The sequence below is a fragment of the Xyrauchen texanus genome, chromosome 19, assembly GCF_025860055.1.
Source record: "Xyrauchen texanus isolate HMW12.3.18 chromosome 19, RBS_HiC_50CHRs, whole genome shotgun sequence".
NCBI lineage: Eukaryota > Metazoa > Chordata > Actinopteri > Cypriniformes > Catostomidae > Xyrauchen > Xyrauchen texanus.
Window position 1 is genome coordinate 21166016 of NC_068294.1, and position 17783 is coordinate 21183798.

The following is a 17783-nucleotide window of genomic DNA, read 5'->3' on the forward strand; positions in this document are numbered from 1 at the left end:
TTCCAGATGTGAATGTGTTTCAAAGTTGTTATGGCCATAGTAAGCAGGAGAGACTGGAGCTAGTTGTCTCATGGGGGAGTTGTCACAAGGACTATTTATCAGTAACTATAAGGTTTTGAGGCAAAAAGTGTGACAACTAGCTCCTGTCTCTCCTATAATAACTAAATAACAGTAACCATAGACTGTGAATGTGTTTTCTGGATGAATGTGGTATGTTTATATGTTATTTGGTGCGGTTGAAAGAGGAAAGATAGGGGGGATAAAACTGATAGGGCAATTACGCTCATGGCAACTCACAGCAGTCTAATCTCCATTCATAACCAGATCTGCTTTGTGTACTAAAAGGAATCACTGTAGTTAAAGTTGAAGTTATTCCATCCCATCTGAAAGAGAAACCCTCCCTCTTGAACATACACCCAAATTACCAATGGAATGAAATTTGGACTCTTTGGCTCCCAGTGAGAAAAACTTCAGCTCTAAGTTGGAGAAGGTTTCCAAAGGAGATTATCTTTGCTACAGCTACAGTTATGGAGAGTAACCCTTCCTTCAGCAGTCACCAAGTCCTGTGCGAAGATGTGAGTTGCGCATGTGCTTTTACATAGCTTTATTAGTATTAGAATATACTGCACAGTAAAAAATGCAATTAGAAAAAAGAAGGAAACTGGCAACAGTTTCATTATTATATAGGAATTTTATATTATATAGGAATAATGTATATGTTATTCCTCTGAAAATATTGTGCTGCAATTTCCAGATTTTTCAATTCAGAAAATGAAAGCTAAATAGGATTTGATGGGTGGGAGATATTAAATCCATTTTTAATACATGTTAATTGCTCTTTTTGAGGGTTGTGATATGTGACTGTCAGGTTGGGGTAAAAAATTTAATTATTTCTTGCTACAAGGCTTTTGAGTTTTCAGTTTTCATCTTTGTTTTATTTCACTCAGTGCCTTTTCTTCAGCTGAGTGCCACGCTCCACAGCTGTAAGGCTAGACATTTACTATTCCACATGATCTACAATTAAGTATTCAAGATCATTTTCCCAGCATTGTATATGCAATCAAATGTCAGCTTTGCTGCAAATCAAGTGGGTGGACTTCTATTCAACAATATAATGTAACATAACACAAAATGATTAATATATTCTTTCAGACTTGCATAGAGTCAGTGAGGATAAATATACATTTTAGTAATTGTACAACAGTGTGCAATTTTCTTTTAAGAAGAAATATTCTTATCCCCATCCCCATCAGTGATGTGATGTGAAATAACAGAATAAGAGCGTAATCCTCCCTTTTTCATCTTTCAGATGAAAATTGTATAAAGTGTATTAGGAAAACCTTCTCTTTTATTCTCTCTTTCTCAATTTTTCTTTCAACTTCTCTTTCCTCTCTCGTCGTATAAATCTCTCTGTTGTTTTCTCATTCTCTCCTGCCCTCCCTCTCTTTACCCTGCTTCTGTCTTTTTCCGTCGTTCTCCTTTTCGCCCTTCCTCACACTCTCTATCATCAGCAGGGGGCCCTTGGCTCCCTTCATCGCCATAGAATTTCTACAGCAGAATTGCCTCGCTGATTCTTAACCTTAAACTGGTTTAATACCGTTTTGCTGGCAGCCGTATATATTTTCAGAGCCATTTACATTCCGAGCAGATGGAACTTTGTCCTCCAGTCAAGTTTCCACTGCTTATGCAACCTCTGGATTTCAGCTCTATCTTTTTTCACATTTTTGCTTCACACTAGAAAAAAAAATTCTTTAGAGGAATTTTGGCCTTCTCTAATTGTTTGTCCTCGTGTTTCCCTTCATGCGTATCGAGAGTGCTTGTGCCTTGATGAGTGTTCATGACAAGGGACAAATTCCTGAGGCAAAACTGTCATATCAAGCACACATATATTGGTTCATTCTTCTGAAAAATATCTGTCTGTCCAATGTCTTTTGACTGTTAGTTGAGTAAAAATTTAATAATTTCTGGAAAATGCAACCTCCGAATCCTGCTCACCAATGTTTTTGTATGCATGATTACTTCTGAGTTTTCATAGAATCCGAACCTACGTATTGGATGTTGCTCATGCAATTCATCAGTGGTACATGGCTAGAACAAATAAATGGACATATTGTTCTTGGATGAAATTATTTTATTATTTCAGAACAAAGAGACCATGGAGTGAATATATATATATATATGTATAGCATGTGTGTTGCAAAAGAACGGGGCAAAAGGCTTGGTGAGGTAAATTTCTCTTTTGATTGTATTTTCTCCCAAAACACTAAATAGCAGTAAAAACGACCACAGTACTTTCCTAAACACGTGTTTGTCACTATGAATTGCACATTTCTCCTCTTCCATGAGATCATTGCATGTAATGTCTAAAGGTTGATTTAGAGGCAATTTGATGTAATATTTAATATTTATTTTAAATGTTGTAAATTTATGTAGCTAATTAATTTCCTGGAAATTATCCAATTTATTTTAAGACAAAATTCATATTTGTTATTTTCAATTTTGTTTAAGGTATATATATATATATATATATATATATATATATATATATATATATATATATATATATATATATATATATATATATATTATAACTGTCCAAAAAATGAAAGGATGGTATTTGGGGTAAAAAGCTCCCCTGTTGTAGGGGCTAAAGGCTCCTATTAAACACATTGTTTTTCTTAAGTGGAGCGAATAGAGTAATGTTACTAAAAAAAGCATCTTGTTGTCTCAAATGTATTTGCATAAGTTGACAAATTGTCAGTGTTGGGCAAGCTACTCAAAAAATTTAGCTAGCTTAGCTACCAACTACTCAACAGATAAACTTCAGAGAAAGTAGCAAGTTACACTACAAGCTACACGCCAAAGTAGCTTGCTACATTTTAGCTACTTTAAAAAATGTGCAGCTTCAGATGCACGGAGCATGCCGTCATAGACAAAGCATCTAAAAGACTTATTCAAATTATATTTATCAAAGCCATGGTACAGTATATTACAGTTTAGTGCAATACAGTATACAAGTATACAATATGGTGCAATATAAATTATAAATACAAATAAAAAAAAACATGTACATTCATATTTAAACATGCAACCTATACAAATCCATGTGTTCAACATGTAAAATCACTATTATTACATTTAGATTTTTATATTTGTACTACTACCTCTACAAATCCATACCCATTTAAACATAATTGCATTTGCACATTCCTGTAAAAGGCTGCATACAAACAGTATACTATTAATTTTATCCTGTAATTCTGTGTCTAGCTGTTGTATTTCTGTATGTACTGGAAGCTTTTGATAAGAAGCCAAATTCCTGTGCAATAACAATGTGATTTCTGATGTTATCAGATGGAAATACCATGGTACTTTGAAATACAACTCCCATATTTATGTACCATTCTGTATTTGCATGGTGATTCAAAGTACTTCAAAGAATTAAATGTGAATATCATGGTAATTTGATGTATGATTACCAATATTCATATACTATTTTATTTACATGGTGGTTCAAGGTAATTAACAAAATACCATGGTACTTCATTATATGATTACCATGTTCATATACCATTGTATTTACATGGTGCTCCCAGGTAATGGTATATATCCAAAAAACATGGTAATGCCATGGTACTTTTTTATGTGTTTTCATGAAGGCTAATAAGTGTCTTGATACTCTTATGGTTGGAAAATGTATTTACCTGCAGAAGACGTGCACAAGATGTACATGTGTTGAACTTAATAAAGACCTTCTTCATCACTGGCAAATGATAGGACACATTTGCAGGTTTGGTTTCCATCGATTGTAGATCCACTGCAACCAGCATTATCTTTATTTTCTGTATTTTAAATATTCCGTGAGCATGTTGGCAAGTGAGAGCGCGCACCAAATAATTAATCAGCATGCGCTTGAACTTTCTGTGTCATTCAGATTGAATCGAAAACCAAATCGCAATATTCAGACCATTTCTTATCACGTATGACCAATTCATTGTAAAGACTCAACTCAAATGAGTTATTCATTTGTGATTAGACATCTTTAGTTCTGATTGAAAACTGGCAATAGTAAACACCGGTATCATAGCACGATGTAGTGATGTAGCTTTTGTCGCTTCGCAACTGAAAAGCTACTTGATTTAAAAACTAGCGAAGCTACCACCTCGCTACTCAGAGCAAAGCTACTGCCAATCACTGCAAATTGTCCCCAGTATATACACTATATCACTAAAACCCCCACTAGGGGCCTTTTACCCCAAGAGAGGGAGCCTTTTACCCCAGGTGTGGGGTGAAAAGCTCCCTTGCCACCTTTAAAAAATAAATAAATAAATAATAATTATTCAAAACAACCTTCTTTTATTTCTTTTCACTCAAATGATGTTGCTCCATCAATATTCAATAAAAATAAATGGATTTCTTAAATCTTGAGACATTTTGTGACCAGAAAAAAAATCAATGTTCCTTATGGTGGGCCTTTAGCCCCATTATACCCTATAAAGGTTGTTTACCTCACAGTGATTTGGTCACAGTGATGATCAGGGAGTTGAGAGAAAGGTTTGATTTGAGTAAAATTAACCATGGTTTTATAATTGTAATATTGTAGTAACCATATTTTTGGCAGAAGCCATAGTTTTAATGCAATTAACCATGGCGTTACTACAGTAATATGGTGTTAATATGGTAACTCTATTTAATTTAGTGGTTGCTATGATTTTAATACAAAATACCATGGTGATACTAAGGTTAATGTAGTAAAACCATTGTACACTTTTGTAAGGTAAGGTTAGGGTTAGAGGTAGGGGTCGGTGTAGGTTATCTGTGGGAACACACTGCAGTGATACAGTATGTTAGTCTGTTTGTGCAAACAATATCTGCCACTATATACATTGTGCTAAATAGATGCTTTTTGTTGCTATTTGCAAACAGCCTCTGTCTTATTAAGGTAAATCAGTAGCAAAACTGATTTTGCAAGAGCTTGCATATTTGGATTTGAGAACTTGTAAAATAAATATTCATACTTGTAGAATGTTGCAATCTGCACCAACAGAGAATAATTCAAAGCTTGTGATTTGAATTCTCAATTACAGACAAGTAGTCACAAATGTGTAAAATGACATTCAAATAAATACAACTACAGACACAAACTTGTATTACACATTCAATTTTGTATTTTAATTCATTTTCGCAGTAAAACCACAAATCAGCACGTACAACCTCTCAAATCTGCCACAGCAACTTTTAATCTTCATGCCTTGACTTTTGCAAAACCTGTTGCAAAAATCACCTGTGCACATGTAAATCCTGATATAAGAGAGCAAGACCAGTGTTCGGTGGGGGAGGGGTGAATGAAGTCGTTTTATTGGTTGACGCCTAGCCAATGAAATGGGACGTTTTTGTAAGCGATGACTTCACACCACAGCACCAGCTCGCAACGTTTTATTAGGGTAAAGTAGAGCCGGTGTTATGGATCAATTGGGGATCATGTTAACTGGGGATGTGCGCATGCATGTGAATAATTTCACTTGCCTTTTCAGCAGATTCGTTCCATGTGAATTGCAAAGGAGCAAAGAAAAGACGTTTTGCACATTATAAACACAGTTAAATTGTTTTAAGAAAAATTTTAACGGCTTCACATGGTAACATGGTTACCTATGTTAACATGGGACATTGGAAACTGCTGATTACACTTGTCAGAGCAGTTGACATAAATCACAAATGGAATTATTTTATTTGCAATATTAAAGCATCATAGGCTGATATGTATCAATGATATGCTTTCAATTGCATTTATTGCTTTATAATGAATAATGACTTGATCACCTGAAAATCAACAAAGTGACAGATCTAATAGAGCTGGGATGCTGGTCCAGAAGTTAGGCTTATTGGGAGTACATTCAGCGATCTGGGTTCAAATCCAGGTCAGACAGAATGCATTTGTAGCTTTGCTGCAGATTTTACATGTATTTTTAACTGAATCTGACAGCCAGCAATTATTATATAATCTGTAGAATTTTCTGAGAATGCTTGAATTGCTGAGAAAAAATAATAATAATATCTATATTTTCCATACATACATTGGCGGTCAAAAGTTTGGAATAATGTATAGATTTTGCTGTTTCGGAAGGAAATTGTTAGTTTAATTCACCAAAGTGGCATTCAACTGATCACCAAGTTTAGACAGAGCATTACTGATGTAAAAAACAGCACCATCACTATTTGAAAAAAGTTATTTTTGATCAAATCTAGATAGGCCTCATTTCCAGAAGTCATCACTCCCACACTTTATCCATGAGTACACATGCTAAATTGCCAATTCGGAAGATAGTCTTGTGTCCTGTGTCTCACACTGTGAGATAAAGTACAATCGCAAATGTCAACCTTCTCTTTCGGCTAGAGACCTTGCTAATTGAAGTTGTTCCTCCATATTTCATAATTCTGATTGGCCATGTCCTAAGAGATAGTGGAACATACCACTGTGAATAGTAAGCTGTTAGACTTTCCCTCATGGAGCTCAGCTGGAACAAAAGCATCTCTTTTATTAATTTGCGGCCATAAGCTCCGGGAATCGAACAGACCAACTTTTAATTTGGGACAATTTTAATAAATGTGACCTTTTGTTCTATCTCAGAAGAATTTAAATTCCCCATGTGGTTATTTCTTAGCTGAGCACTATGGTGGAATACACTGATGAGCCAAAACATAATGACCACCTTCCTAATATGCTGTTGGTCCTCAGCGTGCCGCCAAAACAGCACTGACCTGCTGAGGCATGGACGCCTGAAGGTGTCTTGTGGCATCTGGCACCAAGACATTAGCAGCAGATCCTCCAAGTCCTTTAAGTTGTGAGGTGGAGCTGACGTGGATCGGGCATGTTGGTCCAGCACATCCCACAGATGCTCAATCAGATTGAGATCTGGGGAATTTGGAGGCCAGGGGAACATCTTGTAATCTTCATCATGTTCCTTAAACCATTCCCAAACAATGTGTGCAGTATGGTAGGGAGCATTATCCTGCTGAAAGAGGCCACTGTTGTCAGGGAATACCATTACCATGAAGGGGTGTGCCTGGTCTGCAACAATATCTAGGTAGGTGACATGTGTCAAATTGACATCCACATGAATGGCCGGACCCAGGATTTCCCAGCAGAACATTGCCTAGGGCATCACACTTCCTCCACCAGATTGTCATCTTCCCATAGTGCATCCTGGTGCCATCACTTCCCCAGGAAAACAGCATACACATACACGGCCGTTCACGAGGTGAAAAAGAAAACACGACTCGTCAGACCAGGTGACTTTCTCCCACTGCTCCAAGGTCCAGTTCCAACACTCGCATAGCTATTGTAGGTGCTTTCGATGGTGAACAAGGATCATCATGGGCACTCTGACTGGTCTGCGGCTACGCAGCCTCATAAGCAGGTTCCTCCCGTAACCATCATAACATTTTCTGTGACTTGTGCCAAGGTAGACCTTCTGTTGGTTCAGACCAGGCAGGATAACTTTGCATATTGATGAGTCTTGGGCACCCAACACCCTGTCACCTGTTTGTGATTTGTCCCTCCTCAGACCACTGTTGGTAGGTACTCACCACTGCTGACCGGGAGCACCCCACAAGCCTTGCTGTTTCAATGATGCTCTCACCCAGTCATCTGCCTATAACAATTTGTCCCCTGTCAAAATCTTGCCCATTTCTCCTGCATTCAACATGCTGACTACGAGAACTGATTGTTTGCTTACCATCTAATCTACACAGATATTGAAATATGGCCTTGTTAGGAGATGATCAATGTTATTCGCTTCACCTGTGAGTGGTCATAATGTTTTGGCTCATCAGTGTACATTGAATGTGTGGAATCTTCACATGAATTCCCAACATATAAACAATCATTTTGGTTATTTTATAGGTTGAGCTGGGAAAGGAAAAGGAGAGAAAAGCCAGGTATCGCAGTTACCAATGTGGTGCCATAATTCTGAGTGTGATATTCCTGACATTGGCCCTCTGTATCTTTTGTCTGAGATATGTATGGAACCCAAGCCCTGGAAAGGTAAGATTAATTCAAATAAATTGTGGAGGCTGAGAGATATTAGTTAGAATGGTGCATGCCTGTGGATTAATTATAAAAATATTAGATTAACAATCATCCAATAGAACTGACAGACAGAAACATCTGCACATGCTTTTGAATATTTTTGGAACTGACTAAAAACCAAAAAAAAAAATGATAGGCCTAAACATAAGGGGTCTCTTTTCAACAGCAGTAAGTGGGGAATATTAGGGATGCAGTGTGTGTGCGTTTTACACACCTAGTATTCTGTAAGTGCTGACACCAACAATGAAACCTGAATGTGCAACTATTGCACCTTCAGGCATCACAGTTCTGCAGCTTAGACATGAATGTTTCAAACCACTACTGCATATTTCATAAGCCCCGCCTCCCCTTATTTAGATTTGATGAAATATGAAATGGTGACTCTATGAGACAGTGAGCGTCGCTCGCTTGCCTTTTTTCTCAGGTAAGGTATCATCAATTATTCCCATGCTCTTAAAAGCTATAGCTCCTGACAAACTAATTAGAAGTCAATACATCAATACAGCAGGAGACTGTCTTCTCCAATCCCTCCATGTGGCAGCAGGGAGCGGCAAAGCGGTCTCCTGAGCACAGCTTTGCATAAACAGCCGTGGAAAGGTAATTTGCTCACCGTATTGTATTTCAATATGACATGGTGACCACTTGGGAACTTCTTTTAATTACTTACAAACATATGTTGTTACAGAAGCCGAGGGAAGATAAAGAGTTTGCCATCATTCTCTTTGCCATTATGTGTTAAAGTGTACAAAGAGGGTGTGTGTGCTTAACTGTGTGACTGCATGTTGTCCAAATCCTCTCTTGGCTCATAATGCTGCTTTCCTGTTTCTCTTGTCCTAATTATTGCTCTCCTTGTTCCTCAGGGATTATATGCCTGCCATATCACCTAATAGAAACAAATTTAAAATAACACTGTGTCCTAAACAGATGCAATATGATTATATTCGAGCAACAAGCAATGGATTTGTCCATACTCTCAAAATAAATATATATATAATAAAATAAAATAAAATAAAATCAACAACAGGAGGTCGAATGTGTATGCTTTCCAAATGTCCAAACTGTCCCTGCCAGTGGTCATTGCTGGACTTTAGTTGCAATGGTCCGCACAAGCGCAAGAATGTTGTTCTTGGAAAGGATGTGATGTGAAAGTTTCATTTGACCTTAAACCAAACCCTAATCCTAACCGTAACCATAACAGCACTGAGACCAAAACAGATTTCTTTCACCTACTACTTTGAAAATATAGTATATAGGATGTAATGTCAAAAGAATCAGTGTGGGCGATATTCGTGCCATAAACATGGTAGGACATGGTTGCATGCTGGCGCTTGTCTGGAATTCAAGTCTGAATATGGGTGGGAAAACTAGCATGCTAATTTTCTGTGTGATCATGCTGTTCATGCCAATCAGAAACATGTGAATTTAAATATATATATATATATATATATATATATATATATATATACGGCTGTATGGAGCATGATTTTGGACCAATTCAATTTCACAGTGGGCAGAGTAACTGAGCAACACACTGCAAAAATAGAAACCAAGCAATCAATAAAATACCATGTCAGGCTGTTAAAGGACATGGTGTAATAATAGTAAAATAAATTAAAGCTAATACATTTTACAAATATAGTGCCATTGACATCCCTTCTCTTAATCTCATTTTATCAATGTCAGTGGCTCCTACTGATTTCTGTGTTAAGCTGATGTAATCTATTTCCCTGACCTCCCGAATGCTCATTGTCTTGGTAAGTAACTGCGGTTGACAGACGAGTCAACACCACAAATGTGCTGCAGACAAGCCATGTTCTTTCAGACTATCTTATCAGGTCTGAACCAGCGGAGTATGTCATATTGACCGCAATGACAGGGAACACCTTGAATAGATCACACACACAGCGGTGGAGAGTAGCTGTGAAATTGCCTCACATGTTTGTCAGCCTCACGAGACACCCCCCATTATTCAAGCTGAAACTACCTCACTCACCTTATTGCCATGTTGTGTTTGCAAGGCAGCCTCACACAATGTGCCCCCAACCACCTCTTAAGGACTTCTGTGTCTGGATGTGGATCTTAATGAACACATTTGCACCTGCTCTCCAGTAATAGTGCCAGGTGCTGGCCAATGAATCCCCCCACACCCTAGAGAATGTTTGTTTATTGCCCGTGTCCAGCAACTAGCCTTTCTGGCAGTAACACTGACTGACTATCATGTAGTTCTCCACAAAGAAAAGATTGATAGACTTTGTGGTGGTGGCGTGGTTTGCTTGCTTTCTGCTATGAGAGAAAACTTACCAAAAATAAGGTAAGGCTGAAATTTACACTTAATCGCTTCATATGTTTTTATTGATCGTATAGCTATCCTAGATGTATTAATGGTGGATAGAAATCTGATCACTCAAACCACCTAATGAGGTATACAAATAGCTGTAGTTATTGGGATGTATACAAGATGCCACTCGGCCAAGTGTGTATATGATAATTCAAGCAACTTTACTCCTCCTAAATTAAACTACATCAGCATGTAGCATAGAGATCAGATCTCTATTCGATTACACTGGAGACGCATTGGAATACAAGGTGTACATCTCAAATCAAAAGAATGCCCAAATACTATTCAGATTTGAAACATGTTATTGCCAGATGTAAGGAGGGCCTTTGATTTTCCTCATCACTTTCTCTCTCTTTCTCTATGTGTATCCATGGAAATTCCTTGGGTCGTCTGATTTTTAAGGAGAATAATTACAGTAGTGAAGCCAATCGGCCAATCCGAGCAGCAGCTTATGGAACCCCCTCCATAGATGTGGTGCTTTCACTCTGCAATCTTCTTTTATTTCAACCAGCAGACACCTTTATTCACTTATGGCCTTGTGTTTATACCTGTCTAACCTCTACCTGGCTGAAACAAACTGTCACCTTTTAAAAGAGAGACAGAGGAACGTAAAATTTCAACTCCATCCAGTCAGAGGCTCTCAGGTGGATTTTGAATGCCCATAGAAGAGTGGTTGAAGAAGCATTAGAGGAGGTTCCAATCACATGTATTTCAAGGGGTCACATCATTGTGTAATAATATTAATGAATGTTTTTGTTTTTTTTTGGTTTTGTGGCAAAATTTGTTTCAATAGTCATATTTGACCGTTTCTTTGACCATTAGAATTAACCAAGTCAGCTTTTGCAGCTTTTTGAAGCTTTTTGTCCCCTTCCCATGCAAAACTTTGCATTGCTATGACCCAGAATGGGTGTTTGCCATCTGGTCCAATATAGTAATCAACTGCCCAATACTTTACAACACGCCTATTGTCAAAAGAGCCAAAAAGATTGGAAGATGCTACATACAGCCAGAAACAGCACACTTTGACAAATTTTCATAATTTTAACTTTTTTAATTTTTACTTAGTTTCTCTGATGTTTAGGAATAAAATTAACCAACATTCACTTAATTACCTCACTACGACTATGCAGGCCAAGTTCACCCAAAATGCGTCATTGAAATATAAAAGTAGACAGTCACATGTTGATGTATTCATCTGATGTCAAAACATTGTGTTAGTATAGAACGAGTCATATTTGCAGCTTTTTTTTAAAAGAAATTACCTTATTGTATGGGTGTAACTATTGTGTTTTGAAAGTTGAACAATACAGTATGTTTTCATAGTACATCAAGCTCTTTTATCTCAAACTATAGAGAAAACTTTTACTCCTTGTCACGATCCCCTGTTGTCTGCCCCGTGTTTCACTAGTCAGTTGTCACAAACTACAACTCCCATAATTCCCTGCCCTCATTACTGCCCTCACTCAGTCATTGTTCTCACCTGCATGTCATTTAGTTGTTATTGTGTCTGTGTATTTAAACCCTGTTTGTTCCTCAGTCATTGTCGATCGTTGAATGTGGATGTAGATGTTTGGATGTGTTTGTCAATGTTACCGTTGCCCACCGTGGATGTTTCTCCAGCCTGTGTATTCTTGGTTGTGTTTCGTGTTTTGGTTTTGTTTTTCTCATCGTGGACGTTTCCTTTGTTCCAGTCTTGTTTGTTTTCACCTTTGTCATTAAAAACCCGCACTTAGATCCTCACCCCTCGTCTGCCTGCCTTCGTAACACTCCTCACTTTTTATACAGTAGATATTCTCTGGTGCAATACAGGATTCATCTGAACAAGAATCCTTAACCTGGCTGACAAAGGAAAGTGTCTGAAGCTATTTTTAAGGTGTGAATTTTTACATTTTGAATTCTCAAGGCAGATAAAAATTTGAATTCACAAGGCAGGACTGAAAAAAAGAAGAAAAAAAAACGATTTGCATTACAATGAATCTTCATCAAAAAGCAATGTAATACATGCTAGATCCTGCCACCTCTAATAGCTTCTCTCCAAACAATAACCCGCCCCAAAACTGCTAGCTGCCAAAAAGCTCTGCCCCTCAAAATTCAAACGGACCCATCAGAAGTTAACAATTGAATTAATGTAATTTGTTCATATTAATTACTGTAATTCAAAAGCCTATTATGCATATTAACTATATATTTTCACCTTTATATTATGATTCAGACAAAGGTATTTCACATTCACCAAATCAGAACAAAGAAATAAAATGAAAAAAATACCCACAATAATTATAGCATGATTATGTCACCGGTCTTTTGTTGCTCTGGCAACAACAAAATCGGAATCTTCACGGGTGATTACTACTGTTCCCAAAAAATTTGCTTCTAATTTGTCCATGACCTTCTTGTGTGGAAGCTCATGGATATACAACAAGTGCATTAAATACCCATAGGCAGAGGTGGATTAAGGTGGTCAGCGGCCCCTAGGCTGCTTTTTGTGTGAGGCCCCCCTTAATCATTATGCTTTACTGAAAAACTTTGTTTAGTGCCATACATGGTCCACATGAAAATAGCAAGGTGAACTGGCATATACACACACACATTGAGACAGCCAATACTACATTCCTTAAAGTGGTGGACCACCACAGTAAGAAAATTACCACCACACCACATAAGTAAAATGAGAAATTGAACATTACAAACAAAACACAAATACAAACAAGCACAATGCCCAGTGCTCAGAAGCAGCCCTTTAATTATGATCAAGAAACACCGGCACTGCAACCAAAATTAACATCAACAGAGATGTAAGTGGAAAGAATACCAGATATTTCCCTCTGCCACCACAGCCACAAAACAATTACAAAGGAAATATGTAACTATAAACAGCAAAGCAACAGAATTCCCTGCATTCACAGTTCAACTGCAAGCTGGAAAACCGCTTTTAGCTTTATAAACCAACAGCAGCAGCACATAATAACACTGTTATTATAACAGCAATAATGAAACAGCAGCACAATAATAAATATGTACATATTGTTGCATATTCCCACCTTTAGATTTTTTTCTTTCTTGATTTTCTGGCAGAGAAGTCCTTAATGAGGCTGGTAAAATCCAATTTGCGCAGAACGTAATTTTCGATGGACAGCAGAGACAGGTGGTCTCTGGCCCATCGTCAGGGCTGGACTGGGAAGACAAATCGGCCTGGGATTTTACATGGCAGCTGGCCGAAAACATGTTGAGCGTTCTATTCTGCATATCGCGGAGGCATTTTGTTGTCCGTTATGCATCACGCGGTGGCTCATTTTATCTTATCGCGACCCGTTTGGCCCGTTTCGCGGCTGACCAAGAGGCCCGCTCGGTTTTCCTGATGGCCAGTCCGCCGCTGATCGGCCCCAAAATGCATTGGTTACAGGCAAAGTCATAAATAGCCGGAGTGCTATATCAACATTTGGAAACACTGATTGTAGTTTCCTTGCTCTTATAAGTTGCAGCAGTGACCTTGCTGAGGTGTCCTCGTTTTCTTTGAAAAATTGTCTGAATTGTCCAATTTCGTCCACAAAATCCTCCTCTAGATCACCTGCATATTTCTTCTGCAGATTAGCTTAGTGCGAAGATCTTGAAGTATCCAGTCAATTTAGGGATTTTTTTCAGTATATCTTGGTCACATTGTTCCTTTATCCTTTGTATTTTCCATTTTTATGCTCCACTATTGTACTGTCTTTCGGACAATTTGCAGCTATGCCATATATGATTGACATGATTTGACCAGCAGCTGATTGGACAGATGTGACACAAGTCACATCTATCCAATCACCGGCTTATTTTTAATTTTTTTTATGTTTCTTATGGGCCAATGAGGGTCTTTTTTTATTTGTGCTGAAGTAAATTTAAAATAAAAAAATTGTCTGGCCAATCTGGGGCCCCTGCCCACGTGGGCCCCCAAGGCTGCAGCCTATGCAAGCCTGTGCATTAATCCATGACTGCCCACTGGTAACATTTATCTGGATCGTTTTATTTTATTAAAGATATGTTACGTCACTGATAACATGAATGAAAGCATGTATGTTGAGAAATGTGCACCTGCACACACATATCTGCTAATTTTATCTGTTTTCTGTATGACCATTTGAGGAAGCTGCCACGGCATTTTATTTTATCATCCCTGTCAATTATTGTAATCATGTATTTCAGATTTACCCACCCTTAAATGGTGTGCAAAAACAACTGAACTGTGATTGGTCGATTTGCATGACAGTCAGGCAGTCTTTTCATGTTGAATTGGGTGTTTCTTGGCCATAATAAGCTTCAAAGTGGCTACTTCATGCCACCAGTCAAAAATCTGGGACACAGGACTAGAAGATTGGTAACACTTTAGCAAAGTGCAGCTCCATTACAAAGTCATATTAGCAACACTACATTTTATGGTCTCAAAGTGTTAGCAGCAGAATGTTTCAATACTTGTTCCAGGTACAGATGCTGGAATGACACGTGTAGAATGATGTTCTTGATTCCTGTTACAAACATAAAATATTGTCACTTCGTCATGAATGCGTGGATCACTAGTGGATTTAGGTATAGGTGACATAAGCAAGCGCCCTGTGCAGCATCTTGCCGCACAAAAAAAAATCGGAATGGTGACCTTTGTGCAATCAGTTTTCTATCGCTCATTTGCACGTCACGTCAATGATATCATGTCACTGTGTGGGATTGTGGGTGCTTCGCCCAGGGCGCCATACAAGCTAGAACCGCCACTGGTGTGGATCCCATTCCCTTTATATTCTATTGCCTTTTCCTCACTTACTCTTAGGTGGAGATCTTTGGCAGTTCTATGTCTTGGAGCATCTCGCAGTATAAGCATTCAAATATTGTATCATATTGTATCATACGAAAAGACACTCACTGTACAATACCATATGTATCGTACGATTCATAAACAAACACATTATAGTGTAATTTAAACCAAGCAGAGCAACACTGAGAGCTTTGAAACAATCTCCTCTGCGGTGATATAAATCACATGTAGACAAACATATTTACCTCAAGAAAAACATTCAAAATTGTGAGATCATATTCATTTTTCTTATTACAATCAAACAGAACAAATGCAGTGCTGTTGTTTAAGTTACTTTATTATAGAGCTTTGCTTTTTTTTTGCCAATGTCAGACTGTTCTGTCATTTATGATTTAAAAGATATTTATGTTGAATCCTTGAACAAGTTTGAGTTGTTGAGTTTTTGTTTTTTGTTTGTTTGTTTGTTTGTTTGTTTTTATCATGTTGTATTGTATCGCGAGGCTTTGTATCATATTGTGTTGTATTGTTACATGCCTATTAGGTTTGTATACAGTATACAACTCTAATTAATTAAAAACACTGTGATAACGCCTGTATTATAAAGCTTGAGTCTGTGGTAGTACTATGGCACTGGTACAGGCTACTGTGCAACATTTATTTAACATAAAACTATTGAAGTGTTTCATTTACTCATTTTACTTTTTACCTAATATTTGAGAACATGAACTGGCAAATAATTTTACTCACTTGTTAACAGCCAGATATGTTCTTTGCAATATACCATAGCTATGATTTGATGCACCATCTTTTGGACATAGGAGGCAACGTTGATTTAAAAATCTGAGATCTTGTAGATTTTTCCCCCTACCTGAAATAATGTCTTAAAAATTTGAATATAATCCAATTTTTTGTAATATTTAAAAAATAATAATAATTTTGAATTCAGCCCTGTTGATGGCCCTATTGCAATGTACTGAACAGTGAAGTACGTAGCCCATTGCAATTCATATTGTATCGTGAGGTACAGCAGTTGTGATACCCAGGCATAATAAACCTAATTACAAGCTCAGAACTTGCCGTAATGTACCCTGTAATGTAATGGCATTACCAGACTGAGCTTGTTATTGTTTTGTTGCTTCAATGTGGCACTTATCAAAACCATGTTTTCCCAGCATACCCTTTGCCCAGCAGATGTGCTTCTGTTCGTCAGTCAGTTCTAATAGCCCTTTGGGAGGATCCTGGTTGATTCAGTGATCAAATATTAAACACAAAGATGATTGGCATGTCCTAGTGGAAGCTGAATGATTTTCAATAAGAGAGGAAATGCATGCATTCTAGTAGGGGGTTAGCATGTAGTTAATAGTCTTTTAAATCAATGACATGAAAATTATAGCATATAGAATGTTGGAAAAGAATGCAATTTTCCTGGCACCCAAAACATTACATTTGCATTGCACTCAGAAAAAAACAAAACTGACATCATCAAAGAGCAGGATCAGCTCAGAGTGTTAAAAAAAACATCACATACTGTAGCTAAACTTTTTTTTATGTGACATAACACCAATTACATGAACAAACACCTTACAATTGATCTACATAATTTATCTCTTCATCGCATATTGTGTAAGAGTCAGACTGCTGCAGTTTTTACAGAAAATGAAAAAGAGAACAAGAACCTACTGTCTTACACACAATTAACTGTGTCTTACAGTTATTGTCATTCACTAAGAAATAATTGCGCCCACAGATAGCATACACTGTCTGCATTATGAATAACAGCACAATATTTAACAAACATTATTTAGATAAAAACAATGCATGTTTACACTGAAAAGAATGGCAATGACTTAATTTAAATATGTATTTATTTATGTTACGTTAAATACATTTTGTGCCTGTTATGATGGATTTCGGGTTGTTAGAGAAAACATATTTTTGCGCTAAAAATTGCTGCAACTGATTAGTGAATTCAACCTTCCGTAATGTTTCAAAAAGGGCAATATCTTCAGCTTGGTTCAATGTCACAACAACTGATCATCAATTGCAACTACCACATTCTCAAGCTTGCTCTCAGACAGGAAATTAAATCAAGCAATAGGCAAATAGTCTCATCAAAACTTCAAGCAGATTCAGTTTGAAGCTAAATCAGTCCAGAAAGTCTGCACACATGTATAACCAAATAATAATCTTTAATAAAGTAGTCAAAGAAGTCTAGCGTGTTGGTGGCGTAGTGGGCTAAAGCACATAACTGTTAATCAGTAGGTCGCTGATTCGATCCCTACAGCCACCACCATTGTGTCCTTGAGCAAGGCACTTAACTCCAGTTTGCTCCGGGGGGATTGTCCCTATAATAAGTTCACTGTAAGTCGCTTTGGATAAAAGCGTCTGCCAAATGCATAAATGTAAAATGTAAATGTAAGTCATGCGTAAAATAGGACCAAAATGATTGGTTGATTAGGACTTTATTGATAACATTAAATAAACATACCAATCTCTCCCCTTCTCACCACTGAATTTCTGGGTACATGGGGAACTAGATTCTTGAAATACAGTGATGATGTATATTAAATAGC

At 37.4% G+C, this 17783-nt stretch overlaps 1 protein-coding gene across 1 annotated transcript in view; it reads left to right on the forward strand.

Moving 5' to 3' along the window:
- Positions 1–414: 414 nt before the first annotated feature.
- The window catches only part of LOC127659411 (tenomodulin-like), a 75052-nt gene continuing 57683 nt past the window's right edge, over positions 415–17783 (forward strand). The window contains exons 1-2 of the mRNA XM_052149213.1: positions 415–575; positions 7904–8044. Of these exons, the coding sequence (XP_052005173.1) occupies positions 528–575; positions 7904–8044 (189 nt within the window). The 5' untranslated portion in view covers positions 415–527. The remainder of the gene's footprint in view (positions 576–7903; positions 8045–17783) is intronic.